The sequence below is a fragment of the Hippoglossus stenolepis genome, chromosome 12 (assembly GCF_022539355.2).
Source record: "Hippoglossus stenolepis isolate QCI-W04-F060 chromosome 12, HSTE1.2, whole genome shotgun sequence".
Taxonomy (NCBI): Eukaryota; Metazoa; Chordata; class Actinopteri; order Pleuronectiformes; family Pleuronectidae; genus Hippoglossus; species Hippoglossus stenolepis.
Window position 1 is genome coordinate 8357321 of NC_061494.1, and position 18653 is coordinate 8375973.

The 18653-nt window shown below is 42.3% G+C and overlaps 2 protein-coding genes across 12 annotated transcripts in view; both read left to right on the top strand.

Annotated features, from left to right (window-relative positions):
• lyst (lysosomal trafficking regulator) overlaps positions 1–4600 on the top strand; it is a 56672-nt gene extending 52072 nt beyond the window's left edge. For all 11 annotated transcript variants that reach the window (XM_035171915.2, XM_035171916.2, XM_047342232.1 and 8 more), the window contains 6 exons: positions 920–1018; positions 1498–1637; positions 1736–1833; positions 1943–2099; positions 2187–2258; positions 2352–4600. In XM_035171915.2, coding sequence (XP_035027806.2) covers positions 920–1018; positions 1498–1637; positions 1736–1833; positions 1943–2099; positions 2187–2258; positions 2352–2490 — 705 coding nt within the window. In that variant the 3' untranslated portion in view covers positions 2491–4600. The remainder of the gene's footprint in view (positions 1–919; positions 1019–1497; positions 1638–1735; positions 1834–1942; positions 2100–2186; positions 2259–2351) is intronic.
• A 295-nt stretch (positions 4601–4895) lies between these two features.
• On the top strand, positions 4896–16796 carry LOC118118600 (guanine nucleotide-binding protein G(I)/G(S)/G(O) subunit gamma-4). Its single transcript, XM_035171738.2, has 3 exons — positions 4896–5465; positions 6768–6873; positions 14752–16796. Exons 2-3 carry the CDS (start codon positions 6775–6777, stop codon positions 14878–14880), a joined length of 228 nt encoding a protein of 75 aa, XP_035027629.1. The 5' UTR covers positions 4896–5465; positions 6768–6774; the 3' UTR covers positions 14881–16796.
• The last annotated feature ends 1857 nt before the right edge of the window (positions 16797–18653 follow it).

The window sequence follows — 18653 nt, forward strand, 5'->3', positions numbered from 1 at the left end:
GAAGCTCAGAGAACATCAAGGGCTGCTGTCAGTGAAAGAAAATATACAAATCTACACTGAGGATAAACCATAGAATGTTTAGATGTTGATAAATATAGACAACATGACTGCTCCCCAAAAGGTCGCCACCTGGTGGCTGGCTACACTATAGGCCATAAACCCCACCTCCTCCATATTAGTGGATGAGACAAACTAAAATTCAAAAGGTAAATAAATGTTTCTTTAAGTTTAAGGTTTAACTTCACCTCGAAGTGTCTATCCCTGGAAATCAAAAAAGAATGCTTTTAGAATACAGACCAGGGCCTTTGGAACCAGTGGTTAAAAATGTGTGTGTGTGTGCTTGTGTGTGTGTGCTTGTGTGCGTGCATGTGCTTGCATGCGTGTATGAGACAGCCAAGAGGCAGAAGAGTTTGTGCTGATTTAGTACTTTAGTTTCTATATAGTTTTGAAAATGAATGTGTCTTTCCAAATTCCCACTCACAAGTGGTTGCTGGTGGCAAGGGACTGCCCACCTTTGATTAGTGGGTGTTAACGTTTTTTAATATATATAAGTACAGACGTTCCAAACAGTTGACTTTACGTGAACATTGGTCCTGAAGGTCTAAGAAAGTTTGAAACACTCAAAATATATTAAATTAGTTATTTGATGACATAAAAACAGAGTGAAACATCTTGATTGACAGCTGAGAATGACTCATGATTGGTCAAGCACCTGTATTGGTGAGACCTCGCTACCAAATGCGAATATGGTGGTGTTAGTAGCTGGGACATTCCTGCTTCATTTATAGAAAGTGGGAGTGGAGATGGGTAGACCATCTATACAGTCGATGGGATTAACCAATAAGCTTTCAGGTCTCTCATTCCTTAACATGTTTCTCTCTCTCTCTCTCTCTCTCTCTCTCTCTCTCTCTCTCTCCAGGTGACCAGCTGTGCCTGGGTGCCCGATGGCTGCCAGCTATTTACAGGTAGCAAGTGTGGAGTCATCACCGCCTACAGCAACCGCTTCACCAGCACCACGGTAGGTTTCCATGGTGATGTCTCCCTCTAACCTTCCGCCAACACATCGACGCCCTCACTCCACCCACCCACCTCTCATTAAGCCCCCAACCCTCCTCTCCCCCTCTTTAGACAGCTTCGCTGTGCTCAAACGCCCGGCTTCAGTAGTCACATCACAGTTGCCCTTGAAACACATTTTCCACTGAGCCCACAAGTGGGATTAGGGGTTTGAGAGTTCAGTCATCAGAGGTTTTCAGACTTTCATTGGTCCCCACCAACACGCTGTTGCCTATTCCGTTTCTCTGCTCCTGAACCATGTTTCAGTAGCAACTGATCTAATCAGAAAATCCTATTGTATATTGATTAATGGAGTTTTTTAGGAAATGGTAAAACCACCATACCTCATCCTTGCTAATGTGTCATATGAAAGTATTCAGATCTGTGTGTCCTCTGTATATGGTCTCTAATATATGTCTGGCTTTGCATAATGTCTTTGCATAGCCATCAGAGATGGAGGTGGAATCTCAGGTTCACCTGTACGGACACACAGGGGAGGTCACCGGCCTGTTTGTCTGCAAACCGTACAGCATCCTCATCAGTGTCAGCGAAGACGGCACCTGCATCCTTTGGGACCTCAACAGGTCAGTGTGTGTATGAAGTGAGAAATACATTAATCTTATCTTTTCTTTGTGAGAGGAAAAATCTAAATTAAACAAAAAAATTGTTTTCTTTTCTTCAGACTTTGCTATGTACAAAGCCTCACAGGCCACAAAAGCCCGGTGACTGCCGTCTCCGCCAGCGAGACCACAGGTGACATTGCAACAGTTTGTGACTCAGGTGAGGAACGTCCCACTTCATAACCACAGCGTTCATTGTATCACATCTCCATGATTGTTGCCTCGTGCTGTGGCCCTGCTTTGGTGTTAATCACGACTCTTGTACCCAGTTGGCGGAGGCAGCGACCTGCGTCTGTGGACGGTGAATGGCGACCTGATTGGTCACGTCCACTGCAGAGAGATCATCTGCTCCGTGGCCTTCTCCAACCAGCCGGAGGGTGTGTCTGTGAACGTCATCGCCGGCGGGCTGGAGAATGGTGTCGTCAGGTGAACAGAAACTCCTTTTTTATGTTAATGTGTTTGTTTTCTGCCCAAAAAACAGATTTAGTCTCACTGGTGTTTGTTCATGTTCAGGTTGTGGAGCACCTGGGATTTAAAACCAGTGAGAGAGATCACCTTTCCCAAATCAAGCAAACCCATCATCAGGTAACAGTGCAGCCATGCTAATTTCCACCGTCATTGTTAATATTCTGATTCTGTGGGAACACTGCTGATGACGTCCTCTCCTGTGTGCCACAGCCTGACGTACTCGTGTGACGGACACCACCTCTACACAGCCAACAACGAGGGGACGGTGATGGCGTGGTGTCGACGGGACCAGCAGCGCATGAAGCTGCCCATGTTCTACTCCTTCCTGAGCAGCTACGCCGCAGGCTGATGGTGTGTCTGATGTTTACCCCAGTCCAGTTCGCAGCAAGAGAGGCACCCTCCTCCTCCTCCTCCTTCTCCTCCTTTCCTCCTTCTCCCTCTCCTCCTCCTCGGGGGAGGACTTGTCAGCATGGCATCAAGCTCCCTGATTCCTCCTTGACTTTGAACTAAAGCCATCCCCAGCTGAGCAAACTCTTCTCCCAGCATCAAGAAATGATTATATAAAATAGTATTATATGTATATAAATATATATTTATAAACATACTGAAGTTGAATGTTTTGGGGGGTTGATGAACATTGGTCTGAGGCTGCAACAGACACATGAAATGCATTTCTGAGCGTATGTTTGGTTTGTTGAGTCTTCTCATTCTTTTGTTTCTGACTGTTGAGATTTTGTTGTGTAAAGTTCCTTGTGTGATTTTCTTGGTAAGCTGCTATCGTCTGGCCAAAGCCAGACCCAAAGTGTGAAGACCCCCGGTCTCTCATTTCTTCGCCGCTCCGATCTCCCGCAGCGCCTCGTCTGACAGTTTCCCGGGGACACTGCAGCAGTCTGGAGGGAGGCAGGGAGCCAATCCTCGCGTCTGTCACCGGGACACGACCCGCTCTGTGGGAGTGAGACGCCACTCTGATGGGCTGTCCGCTCCACTCAAGGCTGAGCTGTAGTGTCACGGCCCCACATCGCTGTGTATCTGAGCTCAGTGGACGGATGTGGGGGGATGAATTGTACCTTGTGTTGGATGTACTGTCCTTCTGCATGCTGGGATGACGCTGACCTTGACTGCGTGACATTTGCTGTCATGATACTTTGTTATTAATGCCTGTCTCAGCTGAACTGTCCTTCTGCATTGACAACTATTGATATTCATTTATTTTTTAAGAATCACCATGGAGGCTCATCTTTCCTTCTTTGCTTGCCTCATGTTTTACTGTCTGCTGCTCAAATGCACTAAAACCTTTCACTACTTCATTGAGCTCGCGGAGATTCTGAGAGAACGATTAACAAACATTAGCAGAGAGGAATGTCCTGAACGTGCCCTCGTACTCACTGATGCTTGCTACCTGTGCAGGTATTGAAGAAAGTTTGTAGCAGATGGGAGGCTGGGACGGGAGTTTCTGACACTGATGAGGTTTACAGCTTATTTCAGATTCTTATACACTACATTGATCAGTGTGAGAACCAATCGACCAAACATTTCTTTGGATCCATGCAGCTATTCTTTACATTCCCACTCAACTTCCCGCACTTTCAGTTTGTCAGACATTATGTGTCAGATGGTAGTCGCAGCACTTTTATTTTGAAAACTACCATGTAATTCAAGGAGAGCCAATGACCTGTGGTCTTAATATGAACTGAGCTTGTGTTATATTCCACTAATAAATCCAGGAAGCAATATCAGACATAAACATGCAATAGGTCATTTTTGTTAATGAAGTTTCATAGGAGGAAAAGCCAGAGGTTTGTTCCGTGGCTGTTAAACGACTTGTTTTGCCTTTGTGGTGACTGCAGTGAGCCTTCTGTTGAGAACTCGCGTCTTACTTTTCACTCGTGTGTTGGAGAAAGGGAATATTTCTTAATCGGGTCCTTACGTCATTCCTTTTGTTGTTTTGATGTTTTTTCCTCTGCTCACTCAAACTTTCTGTGTTACTGCAACAAGACGTTAACGCGTTTGTTTACTTTGTTTTCATGCACGTGTACATTCATTTCCTCCGTGTCATTTTTAAAAGTATTTGTCCATGAGAACCACAACCTTATTTTTTTTTTCTCTTTAACATCCATGTGTGAGAATATGATATATTTGTTTTTTGAGAAAATGGCAAAAAATCTGAGAGGAAACTTGCTAAATGTTTTTTGTGCATTCCGACAGAAGGAAATATTTTTCAGTTGATAACTTAAGCTATGCATAATTTAAGATCATTGTCTCAGTTTTGCTTATATATTGTGTTGTGTGATCGACCTCTTTGGGCTGGTTGTGCAAGTTTGTGAACCGAGGTTAAGAAAGATCCTATTTTATGTTTTGTTTGTTTGTAAATATGTATGTGTGTGTATGAACAAACCAAGTGATGACTATATTATAAATATATAAATATATATATAAATATTTGAAGGAATAATACTACATCTTGTCTTCTGTGTCCTTTTTTGGAAAGGGGTGCGCTCAGGAACATCAAAGGCAAGAAGAAACTAAGATGATGCAGCCTAAATTATAGTTTTTAATTATAATTTTCTGAACACTGATTATGAATAAACTTGCGTTTTTCTAAAATATTTTTGATCTGGATGCGAATTTCCTTCAAGAGCCTTGTTGTTATGGATGCGGCCCATCATCCGTTGCTATGGGGAGAGCAGGAGGAGGGATGAGGAAGAGGGGGGGGGACCCGGTGATGTCAAAGCTGATGTAAAAATGAAATGGGGAAGCCTGCAGATCTGTGGTGTCTTCTGCAACAATAAATCAAATTAGAATAAAAAAAAATATTTTTTTAAACAGCAGCAGACATTATTTAGATTTTGGTGCGTTTAGGGCCGGTCCGTACAGCAGAGACGCGCCCCCCGGCTCGCTGCTGCAGCTCCTGCTCCACTGATCGAGTGCTTCCTTTCCCCGCAGCCTGCGTCCTGATCGTCACACGGAGGTTTCCCCCCCTCGCTTGCCTGCGTAACCACCTCTCCGGGTCCAGCCGCGGTTGCTGTGCCAGGACCTCGCCGCCTGGATCATCTTCCTCCGCCGGAGAGCGCACGACTCTGCGCCGCTGAGAGGCGAGGTCTCCCCGCAGGGATTTTTCATCTCCAGAGCAGAGAAGAGAGGAGAAGCGAGGCTGGGATTTCCTCCTATCGTTTCATATTTGACAGATCATCTTCTAGTGTGTGTGTGTGTGTGTGTGAGGAGCTTTTTTTCCTTGTGTGTGTGTGTATGTGTGTGCGTGTGTGTGTGTGTTGGGTGGAGTCAACCCGGAATTCTCTAAATTGGAAATCCGCTGGCACATTTCAGGTAGGTCGGCGGCTGCAGCCTCCATTAATCAGCTCATATAAGCGAGCGAAGCAGGGAATCAGATTTTATTTTTAATTATTGTATTCCTCCAATGTAAAAAAAAAGAAAAAAACCCTGCTGCTTCTCTACGGTGCTGTTTTGTGAGCAGGGCCGCAGCTCGCACGCTGCAGGGTCTCCAACCATTTCTCCCCCCTTTTGGAAATTACAGGGTTTGAGACGCAGAGACGATCAGCTTCGTTACATTTGGATAAAAACGCGGATGAGAGAATAAGAAGCCGCCTCAGAAGGGTGCACGGATCGAGGGGGAGACCTGGGTGGAGGGGGGGAGGCCTGGTTGTATGGCTTCCTGCGAGGGTGTGATGAAAATCCATAAATTGGCTTTAGATGCTCGAAGAGTGGGATTCAGACGCCCGCGTCCTCCTTTACAGAACATCTGCTTTGTATTCATGTCTCTTCGAGCACAGTCACATCTGGATTTTAAGCGATGGAAATGAAATAAATAAACAAATCCAGGCACAAACAAATGAATCCACACAGATTCACCTCGGTGAGATGCGTCGTGTGCTCGTGCATGTTGTTCTACAAGCACACAGATGTGTTCTGTCTCTCTGGATGAGGAGTGAAGGGCGAAGTGGGGCCCTGCAATGTGCAGAAATGTGTTTGCAGAATAGAAACTGCACTTGCATTCATGCACATTGTGGAAGACGGTTGAGAAGATGAGGGGTGGACAGATCTGAGGCAGAGGAAGGGAAATGTGTTGGTTAGATTCCAGAACCCCTCCCCTCACACAGGTCTGCTGAAGTGTCCCTGAGCAAAGCACTGTGGCCCTGATGTAAAACACACAGCTCCAAAGAGGTGTGTGTGTGTGTGTGTGTGTGTGTGTGTGTGTGTGTGTGTGTGTTGTGTGTGTGTGTGTTTTCCTGCTTTGTTGCCATCTCCTCCAGCCTCTTGCTGTAAATCATAACTTTGAATTTGAAAATAAAGAAAGTAATCGTGCATGAACACCAGCAGATAAAGAGACAAACCTCCGTCCGGCTGCTGCTTTCAAAAGCTCTTTCTTCTGAATAAAATGGAGCTCGGCTGCTGTAAAACACGTTCCCCACACAAAATGGGTCCTTTTGAATTAGAAGAAGAAAAAAAAATAAAAGGTTGTGGCAGAGAATGGCTGATCCAAGGGGGCCAGAGACATCAGCCCCCCGGGGGGTTGCTGCTTTTCTGGGTTTAATGTGATGTTCATTGACTCTATGTGTCACCCCCCCCCCCACCTCCCCTCACCCATTGTGCCTCTGTGTGGCGTCACAGGAGCATCATGAAGGACGGTATCGCCAACAACAGCACGGCCAGCATCTCCCAAGCCAGGAAAGCTGTGGAGCAGCTGAAGATGGAGGCCTGCATGGATAGGATAAAGGTAGGCTTTTATTTTGTTAACTGCCACTCTGAGAAATATAGGATAAATGTAACAAAAATATTTGCATGTGTATTTACAGATCGCCTGGTGCATGTGTACATTATTCTTAAAGTTACAAATTCACTCCACTTGATACAAACCTTGATTTAATAAATAGTTTTAACCATTTTGAATTCATGTGATTGACGGATGAACATGAATCGTACATATTTTTGTTTCCTGTGTGGACGAGGCCAGGCTAGCTGCTTCCCAATGCAGGAGTGTTTCAAGGTTCTTTAGGGGCCTTAGGATAAAGGAACCTGGGGGCCCCCATACCCCTCCCAAGTAACAAACCACATCCTTCTGATCACCAAATGATTATTGTCTAATCAAAATTGTAAACAAAATAAAATACAATCGCGAAGCTTTTGGTAGAAAAATAGTAGCATGGTTCCTTGTCAAGGGTTTTCGGACCATGGTTTCTTCACAGTCTCCTGCAACGCACCCCTTCCCATGTTTCCTGTCTTAAAGCTAAGCTAAGCTAGGCAGCCACTGGCATCAGCTACATATTTATGGTGCAGACATGAAAGTCAATTTTCTCATCTAACTATCTTCTTTAATTTATACCTTAATTTAAAATGAAATGTATATCTTTGTCCACTTTGTTGGACGGACTGAGACAGGAGCAGTGAACCTTCATTATTGTCTCGTATCTGTCCTTCATGGATGATGTTCTTTAAATCTGGACTGATTTTCTATAACATTAACACCTAAAGTAGACAGTTAGATATTGTCTTTTTAATTGCACTGATTCGTTTTCCTTGACACTTGATGCCATTTATCAGATTGTCATTCAGCTCCCTCTGGAGTTTTCACATATATAAAATCATAATCGACCATGATGAGTTTCTAAAATGACTTCCATCACGGAGGTTATGTTTTCACCCCTGTCTGTTTGCTTGTGGGTTTGTTTGTTTATAAGCGAGATTACACAAAAACAACCAAGGGGATTTCCATGAAACCTAGTGGAAGGATGCGGTATAGGTCAGGGAAGACCCCATTCAACTTTGATGTAGATTTGCATCAGGAGGAGACTTTTTTTTTTTCACCTTCTTTAACATTGCGACATTTTCACAATTTTTCCAAAAATCTGGAACATTATATTTCTCTATGGGAGTTTGAAATCGGGTGAAGCTTGATTGAATTGAAGGGGACAGTTGGGCCTTGGAGGAGGTATGTGCTCCACTGACTGCTATTCTAGTTTATTCCAGTGGTCGACTTCATGATGACAGCAAAATGAATGTTCAGGGCAGCTTCTCTGGACAGGAGTCATGTAAAGCCTAAGTTCACCCTGCGGGCACCTGAGTGTGGTGTCTGTGAGGGATGAACCCAGAGGCTGAGGTTGCTCCCTGTGATCTTTGACCACTTCCGACTTTGGTTCTCCACCAGTTCGTGTCATAGTTTCTGAAGGAGCACGTCCTCGGTCATCACCTTCTCATGCAGGATTTCTCCTCATCTTACGTTCCCGTTGTTTGAGGCTTCAGCAGACTCCTGAGTTTAAGGTTGAAGTCCTCATCATCTTAAACTCCTGTAGAGTTTTATTGTGAAGGAGCACATTACATTGAAGTCAACAACTCCTGGTTAAATCTGGACTTTTGAGCCCTGTATATTCTTTATGGCGGAGGTCAGTCACAATCCTTGTCGTAACACTGCCAGTGTAAATAAAGCCAGTTTTTATTCAACAGAGAGAACCATTCATCGAGGTCATTGTTTTTACTGCGTTGTGTGCTCACCCCAGTAAAAAGCTGATTTTCTATGAATACGTTTGTGGAGTGTGAAGGGACACCTCCGCTCCCCCGTTTTCATCAACCACCTCTTGTGCAACTTAAAAGGCCGTGTCATCATCTCATCCGGTATGCTCCTCATGTGCTCAGGGAATGATTGCCCCACAGCCCCGAGGCTGTTCGCTCAGCATTATAGCCGAGGTCTGGACACCTGCCGTACACCATCATGCCGCTAAACACAGCCAAGGCTGCTTCCAAGTGAACCTCGTCTTTTTGAAAAACAAAGTGATTATCGCCACCAGTTGAAATCGGGGTTTGGAAGATGAAGCTATAGAGGACGGCAATCTGTACGTTTTTTTTATGTGTGCGAAGTCACTATATGTCACTGAATGAGTTAAAGCAATGGTGACTGGGCCTGTTTTAATATGTATATATTTATAGTGTTATGATCTGGGTGTCTGTGGCCACATTCCCGGGACAGACAATGCTATATTAAAGGAGACATATTATGTAAACATATAATTTCCAGTTTTCCCTTCCTCTTGTGTTTTATAGGTGTTTTGTAAAGTTAGTAGTCCGGCAGATACTTCTGCACCACTGTGATGTCATGGGACATATCGCGTTTGCACAAGGGGTCATTCAAATGCGTAAAGCAATTTAGTGCAAATTAAAAAATGTCAGCATGCTAATATGTTAAAACAGTTGACTATAAAGATGGACGACGTGTCTGCACTTCCCCCTGTTGTACACAAATTAATCCAAAGTATCCCAGATACTTGTGCTTTTGATGTCGTTTAGAGCCAATGTCAGCGCAGTAGTGATCGTGGGATGGAGCCACAGTGGGGAAGTCCTGTCGATGTGCGAGCTTGATCAATTCTGATTGAGTCTCAGCCGTCAATCATGACATTCCACCCTGTTTTTATATCATCAAATAAATAATTAAAACAAAACTTACTGAAAGTATAAACACTTTAACAACCATCTACCTAAAATGACAGAACCATTGTACTTGTGTATTATTTAGTTTGGTCCATGTCCCATGGCACCGGCATCAAACCTATCACAGTGATTGAAGTGGCAAAGTGTTAATTGAGAACAAAACGATAAACCTGCTGTCTCACACGTAATAGTGTCACAGTAAACTAACTGGTTTGTGGTTGTGCTGAAGGTGGAGGATAAATGAGTGTAAAACAGAGTTATCTCAAATGAGCCGGGAAGTGTCGGAATAAATCTGACTCGTCAGTTTTGTTGTCACCTTAGCATTTGATGGAAAAAGACGTGTCAGGCCTGAATGTAAATGAATCATAAATGTCACAGTCGATCTTTATCCGAAAGTCTCTCACTCAGTCTGTCTGAGAAAAAAATTAAGTTCTGAATAATTGACTCCTGCTGTTGGTGCTTATGTGAAAAGCTTTTAACATAGAGATGAGTTGGTGTGAAACAAAACAGTAGCCGTTTCAGCAGCAGCACGATTTCACATCTCTACTATTTTCTCAGCAGCCGTCGGATGATTGATAGGTCGGCAGCTGTTTGTGCTTTAAAAGCACTCGACACATCAGATGAGGAGATCCGAGTAATCCCCCCCCCCAAAAAAAGGAGCCTCTGAAGTAGCGCGTGGCTGCGGATGAAAGCAGAGAAAAGTGCAGAGATAGAGGAGCAGAGAGAAAAGTTGGCCGCGTCTGACATTTCTTTCAATTTAATTAAAGGATGTGACGAGGGAGAGTGTGTCTCTGTGAGTGGAGTGGTCTCTGTGCTGCTGATTGAGGGATCACCACGTTCTCATTAATTGCTCAATCAGCCAAAGGAATGTGATCTGTGCTAATTAGAAGGACGCTCCCTCCATCATGGGGCTGCAGTGTAATTACAGTCTGGGCCTAATGACACACACCATGCAGTACCACTCGTTGTCCTGCGGGGCTCCCGTGTTTCTGCAGACACTTACGGCTGCAGTGACATGATGATACACTTGTTACGCTGATGATGATCATGGGAATAAGTTATTTACTTGCATTGCAGGCGATTGGTTTGTCAATGTTTCGCTTGAGACCGAGATTAGTGACTGAATCGGGTCTGGAGATAAAACGTTTTTAAAATAAATGTGTAGATAATCAGCCATCAAAGGTGTTTTGTGTCCTTTGAGTATTTTTTTTTATATGATGAGCCTCTAGTATGATTATGAAACCAAATAAATTGAGTTAGATCAGAAATTATGTTTGATTTGAAACTGATTAGTTTAGACCTGGAGCCTAATTCATGGGGGGGTTGGGATTAGGGGGTTGTAACATTAACGATTATCAAAGAATAACTTTTTCACCTCAGTTCTATTGAAGCTACTTTAGCTAAAAGCTAGTTGGTGTATATCTGGCAAGTATGTCATATAAATAGTGAATTCTTCTAAGGTATATTTAGTGATTATTTATTGTAAGAAATAATAATTAAGTATTTGACCATGCTGTTTGACCTCAACCCTCCCACTGCTCAACCCAACGTTTCACCCTTGATTATAACGTGGGCTCCTAAATACCGATTCGAGTATATTGTTGTGTGTATCCACTGATAATTAACATTGTATATTAATTTCTTCTCTTAAATGCAAAACCACACCTCCCAGTGTTTTTCAAAGTTCCTTCAGTGTTGTAAACCATTCGTAAAGCAACTTCTTGCCAAATTTAGCATAGAAAATGTCACCTTTATTTCCTGACGTGGGAGGTGTATTAAGCAATCGCTGACTTATCAGTTTTTATTAGCAACAGGGGATTTACAAAAACAGAGACAGGACCACAGCACAGGTGCTGTGAGTGTGACATAAATAATAAAGACGCATTAGCTGGAGGAAGGTGACTGCAGCCGTTAGAGCGGAGAGCCAACAGAATCATGCAGAGAGGCAGCCATGTGTGAGAATACTGCTGTGTCTTTTCTTTTGGCCGGGGAACTTAATGTGTTGGATGTTCTCTTATATCTAAACACAGGAATTACATTTTGCCTGTTTCTAATTGAGGATGTGGACAGTCAGTATTTAGTGGTGCCAGTGAAGCAGCAGAGACACCATCATGCATTAGTAGTTTGAAGAGGACATTGACTTTGGATGAAGTCATTCAAACGTGTAAAGCACTTAAGTGCAAATTAACAAATGCAGCAGGCAAACATACTAAATCATGGACTGTGGGCTATATAAAGATGGCCGAAATGTTGCCCGAAAATGAAGCCAAAATATGCCAGATACGGGGCTGCCATCTTGTGCTTTTGATGTAATTTGGAGCCAGAGTCTATGAGTCCTGCCGATACACACCTTCAACCAATCGTGAGATAGTCTCGGCTTTCAATCATGACATTTCACCCTTTCTTTACAGCATCAAATAGATCCTCTCAGAACAGGAACACTGCTGTGCGTCGTTACAGCCTCACTGAGCGTCTGGCTAGTTTCTACTCTCAGTCTTGTTTGAGTCTGGATGGTTCAGCAGGAGGTAGCCCAGTGGTTTATAAACACTTGGCCCCTGAAAATGAAGCAGTGACCCCTCATCACAGGTGATGTCCTCAGTGTGGACGTGAGGTCTGAATCATGTCTCCTTCTAACACTGATCCATTTGAAGGGTTTTTAGATGCCCTGAAGAGCTGAAAGCGATATTGAAGGCAATTACAGATATGGCCGTTATTTAAACTTGTAAAATCAGTGACTGTCCCTCTTTACAATGATGGAATATAATTTGTTCTTGTGCCTGTAATCATCCTGCAAACTCAGATTTGTTTTGAGGCTTTTTATGAGAATTACAAACCCCGGGTGGGCAACTGAGGTAAAGATGGATAGTGAAGAAGTATGACTTGGACCTTTGGCTAACAGGGTTGAAGGATAGAATAATAATTTTCTAATCATCAATTAATCCCATAAAAAGACTAAAACAATGATGAGCAACAATTAAATTACTCCTTTTTGAGAAATATTCAAGAAAACTACAATTCCAAACTTGTTTTGGGACATTTCTGAGCCTTTTTTAAGTACATTTTCGAGCTGTTTAATAGATTTGCGTCTTTATGGGCTAAAGACATCAGAAAGACGGATATAGAATTAAACGAGCCATGTTGTTCTTTTAAAATCCATAAATCTCAGCACCTGATATTAATCCTAAACCTCTCGACTGGATAGGCTTAGGCTGCGACAATAAAACTGTATATCTCCCTGTTTAAGAGGAAATGTGATGGGCAGCGTGATGGATTTTGTGCGTTGTATTCCTCTGTGAGAGCAGCAGTGGGTGAGGTGAAGTGGCAGGCAGGAGATCAGATGTCTCGGTCCTGCACGTAGATCCCTGAGCCCTGACCCTCCCTCTGATGCAGCTGCTCCTCTCCATTTGCAGCCTCCCCTCCCCGTAACCTCCCGTCTCAGCTCCCAAGTGAAGCCTGCATTCACTTATACAGTCAGACTGTAAATGGTTCCGTCTGTTCGACTTTGAAAATGATAAAATGCAAGTTTTCACACAGAGGCAAAGGCTTAAGAATCTCAACCTCTTTATCCTCAGTAAAACCTGGCCAGTCATCCTGATGAGCCGTCTTCCTCCTGCTGATGTCACACATCAGTACAGTCCTCACAGCTCCAAGCAAATCCAGAAATACATACTATGCTGCTTCAAAGAACAGGAGCCATGCAACATTCATCCAAACTTTGATGGGTTTAATGGGATCAAGTTAGCTCCCAACTTTTCTTTTCAGTTTACTCCTGCTTTATTCACTCCGTCACGTTTTTGACTCTGTCTCATCAGGTTAAGTTCGTCAGTTTGCACTTCTCTACTATATTGGCACTTGTCTTTCATATAAAACTTTCTAAAGCTCTCTTCCCAAATTATAATTCATCAAACCAGGAGGCGTAAACGTTAAAAGTGTTTTTATAGACTAATGCTAGTTCCATAGCAGTGTTGATCACTCCACCACTTTGGGCCACACTGAAGAATCTCAACATGGTCTTCAGAGGATGAATCCTGATAACTCTGGGGTCATCCCTGACATGTCTCACCCCATCATCATGGGCCAAAGTTTTAATTTTCCAAGCAATTTAGTTTCCAACCAAATTCCTGCGAATCTAAGGACATTCCCATCAGTCTCCGCTACACTTTGTGCTTCAGGGCTATTCGGAAAATGTTAGCAGGCTAATACACCAAACCAAAACGATTAACCGACTACAGTCAACATGTAACAAGCTGGCTAGCATTCGTATTTAGCTCAATATGCTACTGGACAGGTTAATAGAGCTACTAGTGTGGCTGTCTCATGCAATACAAAACCACTTCATCAAAATATTCAAAAAACTGCATCTTCAGGTCGTATCCACTTTGTAACTCTCTCTTTGACAGACACTTCTTCATGGATTACATTTTTAAAGTGATTATTATTGATTATTAAATTATGTGATGGTGAAATGACAGAAGATGACGCAAGGGAGGTGCAACAAAAGTTCCTGGTTCGCTCTGAACTTTGAAGTCATACAAGGATAAGAAAACTTGACACAAATCCAGACACCACCTTATGAAGGCAGGATGGCTCGACAACATAAAAAGATGAGAAAGCCTTCTGGAAAAGACTCATTTTTTTATCTCTATCGTTCCAAAAACATCAAACATCATTTAAAAATTACAGTTCCGATACAGAGAGGGATTCTGGTAAACAAACATTTCTTTAGACAAACGTCTTAAAAGTTCAGTGTGTAAGATTTAGGTGAAAGGGATCTATTGGCAGAAATTGAATATAAAATAATCCTAGTAATGTATTCACTGGTGTGTGTTTCATCTAAATTATAGGAATTGGTGTTTTCGTTACCCTAGAATGGGACCTTTATATTTAAATACTTTATATTTACATCAGGAGTAGGTCCTCTCTACCGAGGCCACCATGTTTTTTACAGTAGCCCAGACTGGACACATTTTGAGTTTTAACGACAACTGAAGGCTACCACAGGTTTTCTTTCATGTTTGGAAGAGGAGGGTGAGGTGAGGGGTGTTCAGCTGCAACATGCATCTTCACTACTAGATGTCACTAAATTCTACACACTGAACCTTTAATTTTGGTTATTTTGCGATAGTGAGAGAAACATCTGATGATCTCTGCATGTTCCTTTGTCTCAACATTTCAGGTGTCCAAAGCAGCCGCAGACCTGATGGCGTACTGTGAAGCCCACATACGCGAGGATCCCCTCATCGTGCCCGTCCCCGCCTCAGAGAACCCTTTCCGGGAGAAGAAGTTCTTCTGCACCATCCTCTGATGACCTGCAAGGGGCGCACAAGTGCAGGCATGGCGTTGCCTGGCTTCTCTGTCTTCACCACACCTGAAGCTACTGGCCACAGGCGTTGAGTTGAGTTTTGCCCCAGCGGACACTCTGTTGTTGGTCAGCTCTGTCCTGGTGGCTGAAGGTTTTGGGGGAGTCAGCTACCAAACTGGCAACCCGGCGAGCGTATCATGTCTTGTTAAATAGGTTTGTTATTGCTTTGTTATTAGAGAACAGCCTTGCTCAGTGCTTAATGAGATGAGAGATGTTTTTTTTCCCCTTCTTTTCTTTTGTTGTGCTAGATCTTAACATGCCTCAGGAAACAGAAACTTGCCCAGTGTTTACTTCTTTTTAAACATTTAGTCCCTTTCTCCGTATCTGAATGAAAAAACATTAATTTTTGTATTAAATTGAAGAATTTAACACATTAGCAGGGACGCCTACTGTACTGAAATCTGACACTTCCCTCATTAGTGGTTTTCTGTTTCAATTTGCCTCCAGAGTCACCAACAATTAACCTGCTCCTTTTAGTGCTGGAACAGAAACCTTATCTGGCACACTAAATGATTTCAGTTAGTGGGAACCGCGCTCGTGATAAGAAGCGGGCGGCTGCACGTCGCCTCTGCTGCAAATAAATAATCAGACCCTCTGCTTATTGAAAGGTGCAGGGCTAATGTTTCAACAGCGAGACGAGTTCTTCAGGGTTATCACTGTGCAAACAACCCTTAAGTCAAAAATAATTTATGAATCTGCCGCTTCCTTCCCCAGGTCCGCTCTAATGCACTCCACCTTTACTGCTCTATTTGATTTACTCCTCGTACGTTTCATCCACTTTGAATCAGAGACACTAACACATCCTTTCGCAGGATATCTTAACTTTCTCATTTGTTTGCTGGGCATGTTTCCTGAGCCTGATTCGTTTTGCCTGTCCTAGAGTGAATGGCACGGCCTTTGACATTAATGCCAAACCAAGAGGCCTGCATGTTTCTCTGCTCCTTTTTGACAGCCTCCTGTGTTTCCGAGAGACTGTCGGGTCTTTTAGAGTGTACAGTATGTTACAGTGCCAACTTCTGTGAGAGCAGCGTGATCCTCACACTGTGGTCACACAGCCTTCTTTTCTGTTTTTGTTTAGTTTTTGAACAAAAAGCACACTGTCGAAAACGTTTCCTTTACCTGGTAGTTGAATAGCATTTGCTGATTTTTACGATGAATTGTTATGATCGTTATTAATATTGTTATTATCAGTAGTATTATTGAATATTTGTTGCATAGCACTTACAGCTACATGACGTGTAGTGCTACTGAGCTTGTATGATACTTAGGAAAGGAAACATTTATAAATCATGCAATTATTGATACTATCTGAGTATTTTTTAAAAACAACTCTAAGGGTCGGTTTACATTATATGATCCCTTCGGTGGTTCAGACTTTTGCATCATCGTTTCTGTCAAATTAAAATAAATTTCCTCTTGGTACTTGAACTAGCATTAGGAATCAAACTCGGATACTGGACTATCACCAACTCAAACTATTGGACTCAAATTGTTTTCAGGATAATTATTATTGTTATTATTTCCTGTGTGAACAACCTGAGACTGACCTCAGGACGCTCTCACTGACCTCATCATAAGGATGGTGCCAATTCTGAAACAAGAAATATAACAGCTAGAGATGAATATTGCATGGATTTATTTCTATCTATAACAGAGAGAACTATTATGAAATGAAATATTGCCTCTTCATTGAATTTTCTGGGTGCTACTCTGCACAGAATAATCTCATTGGAGTGCGGATATGTCGTGCAGCTGTATTCATGAATGGTATTATTGTTTTGGGAAACAATAGCATTTAAATAGCAGGCTTTGTAAAATCCTACTTTGGATCAAATGAATTAAAGGAAAAGGGCAACCCAGATGTGCCGTGTCTTCACTCTTTCTGTTCCATGTCTCTCCCTGACTTTTCCAGATACAGTCTGACCGATCACACTGATAACATGAATAAAAGCCACTGCAGATTGTCCGGCTCTGACAGAGGAACATGATATTCTGGTGCGTGCGACCTCCTGTGGCTGAGCTGAACCACAGGCCATCTGGATGCACTCTACTTGTGTCGTGTGCATTTTTATTTTTTTTAAGAATATGATTCAATTCAGCGTCTGCCAGTTTGCCTTCTACAGTGTCGCAGGGAAATAAGCAATACATCTGCTGACTCCGCAGGTCGCATGAATAATGTCCCCGATAATGATTCAGTATTCCAGCCATGCCTGCATTTATAGCCTCATCTGTGACAAGACTGAAATTACTATTTCACTATACTGTAGGGCTGGTGATCATGTTGGTTTCAAAATTGCTTTTATTTCACCGAATAAGTCATACAAGGAAATCAAGTTGGAGATATATTAAAAAACAGCACAAGTACAGATTGTACAGAACACTACAGACGCTGGTGATGAACGACATTGATAAGACCCTCACGGATTTCTCTGAACTGAACCCAAAGCAGCAGGATGTAATTAAAGAGAAGCAGAGTCACAGATGAGGATTGTGGTTTAAGGCTCATCACAGCTGAGGTGTCGATTATTTATCTACGTTTATTTTCAAGGTAAAGACAACAAAACAGATTTTTTCGCCTTTAGTTTCTTCCAATGAATGATCAGGTGCAACATGAACAAACTATTTTGTTTTTCTAAACCAGTTTTTTTTAACGCTCTTCCTACAAAAAAGTGTGATGTAACCAACCCAATGCACCAGTGAGAACGTAGCATAATCGCAAAATGATCTTGGTTGATGGGTTGTTTGGGGCTAATGATCACATTAGATGAGTTTGTCTGAGACTATTATGAGATAATAATAAGTTTCATCACTTTAAATTCAATTGTTGGTCATTTACTGATGACTAATTTAGCTTCTAGCGACTCATTTGAAAAGTGAAAACCAAGTATTAGACTGTATTATGTCAATTCATTTTGTTTTACAGTTTATATCCCAGAATCACAAATGTACTCCACAGACAACACCCTCAAAGCTTTTATGGGTAAATAAAATATAGAGGAGAGATATAAAATGGATGTACCACAAACTAAGAGTAGAAATTCTGAATGTAGGACTGAATATTATTTGGTATGCACATGGTTCCCAGCTGGGACCTGGGTGGATAAAAAGAAATCTATATATACATTGAGAAAAGTACAGTGAGTGAGGAGTGTTTGGAACTGTGCAATGTGAAAGACAAACTGAAAGGTACTGCACACACATAGGTTTAAACAGTATAAATAGAACATGAATAGGTTTTGACCTCCAGATAAAAAGTTAAATAAGAGTTGAGAACATTACAAAATAAGTTGGGATAGATAAGGGTTGGATATAGAGCGCAGTAGATGTTAGGTTGTGTTTGAAGAAATGAAAAGCTATGAATAGCCTTTTCCTTTCAAATGAATAATGTGTTGCGCAGAGAAAACTAAATCACTGTAATGAGTATATCTATGATTATGACTCCAAAAGAATTATATAATGCACAGGAAAGTAATTATCCCTTAGGCAGTAGGTTATCTAATATCACAGATCTGAGCTGGAGCAATTTTACAAATTGAGCAGTGATCCCCCCAAAGTGTATGCAAAAACACACAAGAAAACTAATAATTTCTGATAGATTATTTATCTACAGCCTCAGCCGGCTGTTCAGCAGCAGTTTCTCAATGATTTCCTCTCATAACATCGGCACACAATGCAGTTGCATGCCAGGGTTTTCCATTACTTTATTATTTTCCCCT

Bases quoted from the DNA above. Each gene is read 5' to 3' on its own strand.
- LOC118118600 (XM_035171738.2), top strand. From the start codon at position 6,775: ATGAAGGACGGTATCGCCAACAACAGCACGGCCAGCATCTCCCAAGCC. The intron at 6,874-14,751 runs GTAGGCTTTTAT...TCAACATTTCAG, and splicing joins CCTGCATGGATAGGATAAAG to GTGTCCAAAGCAGCCGCAGA.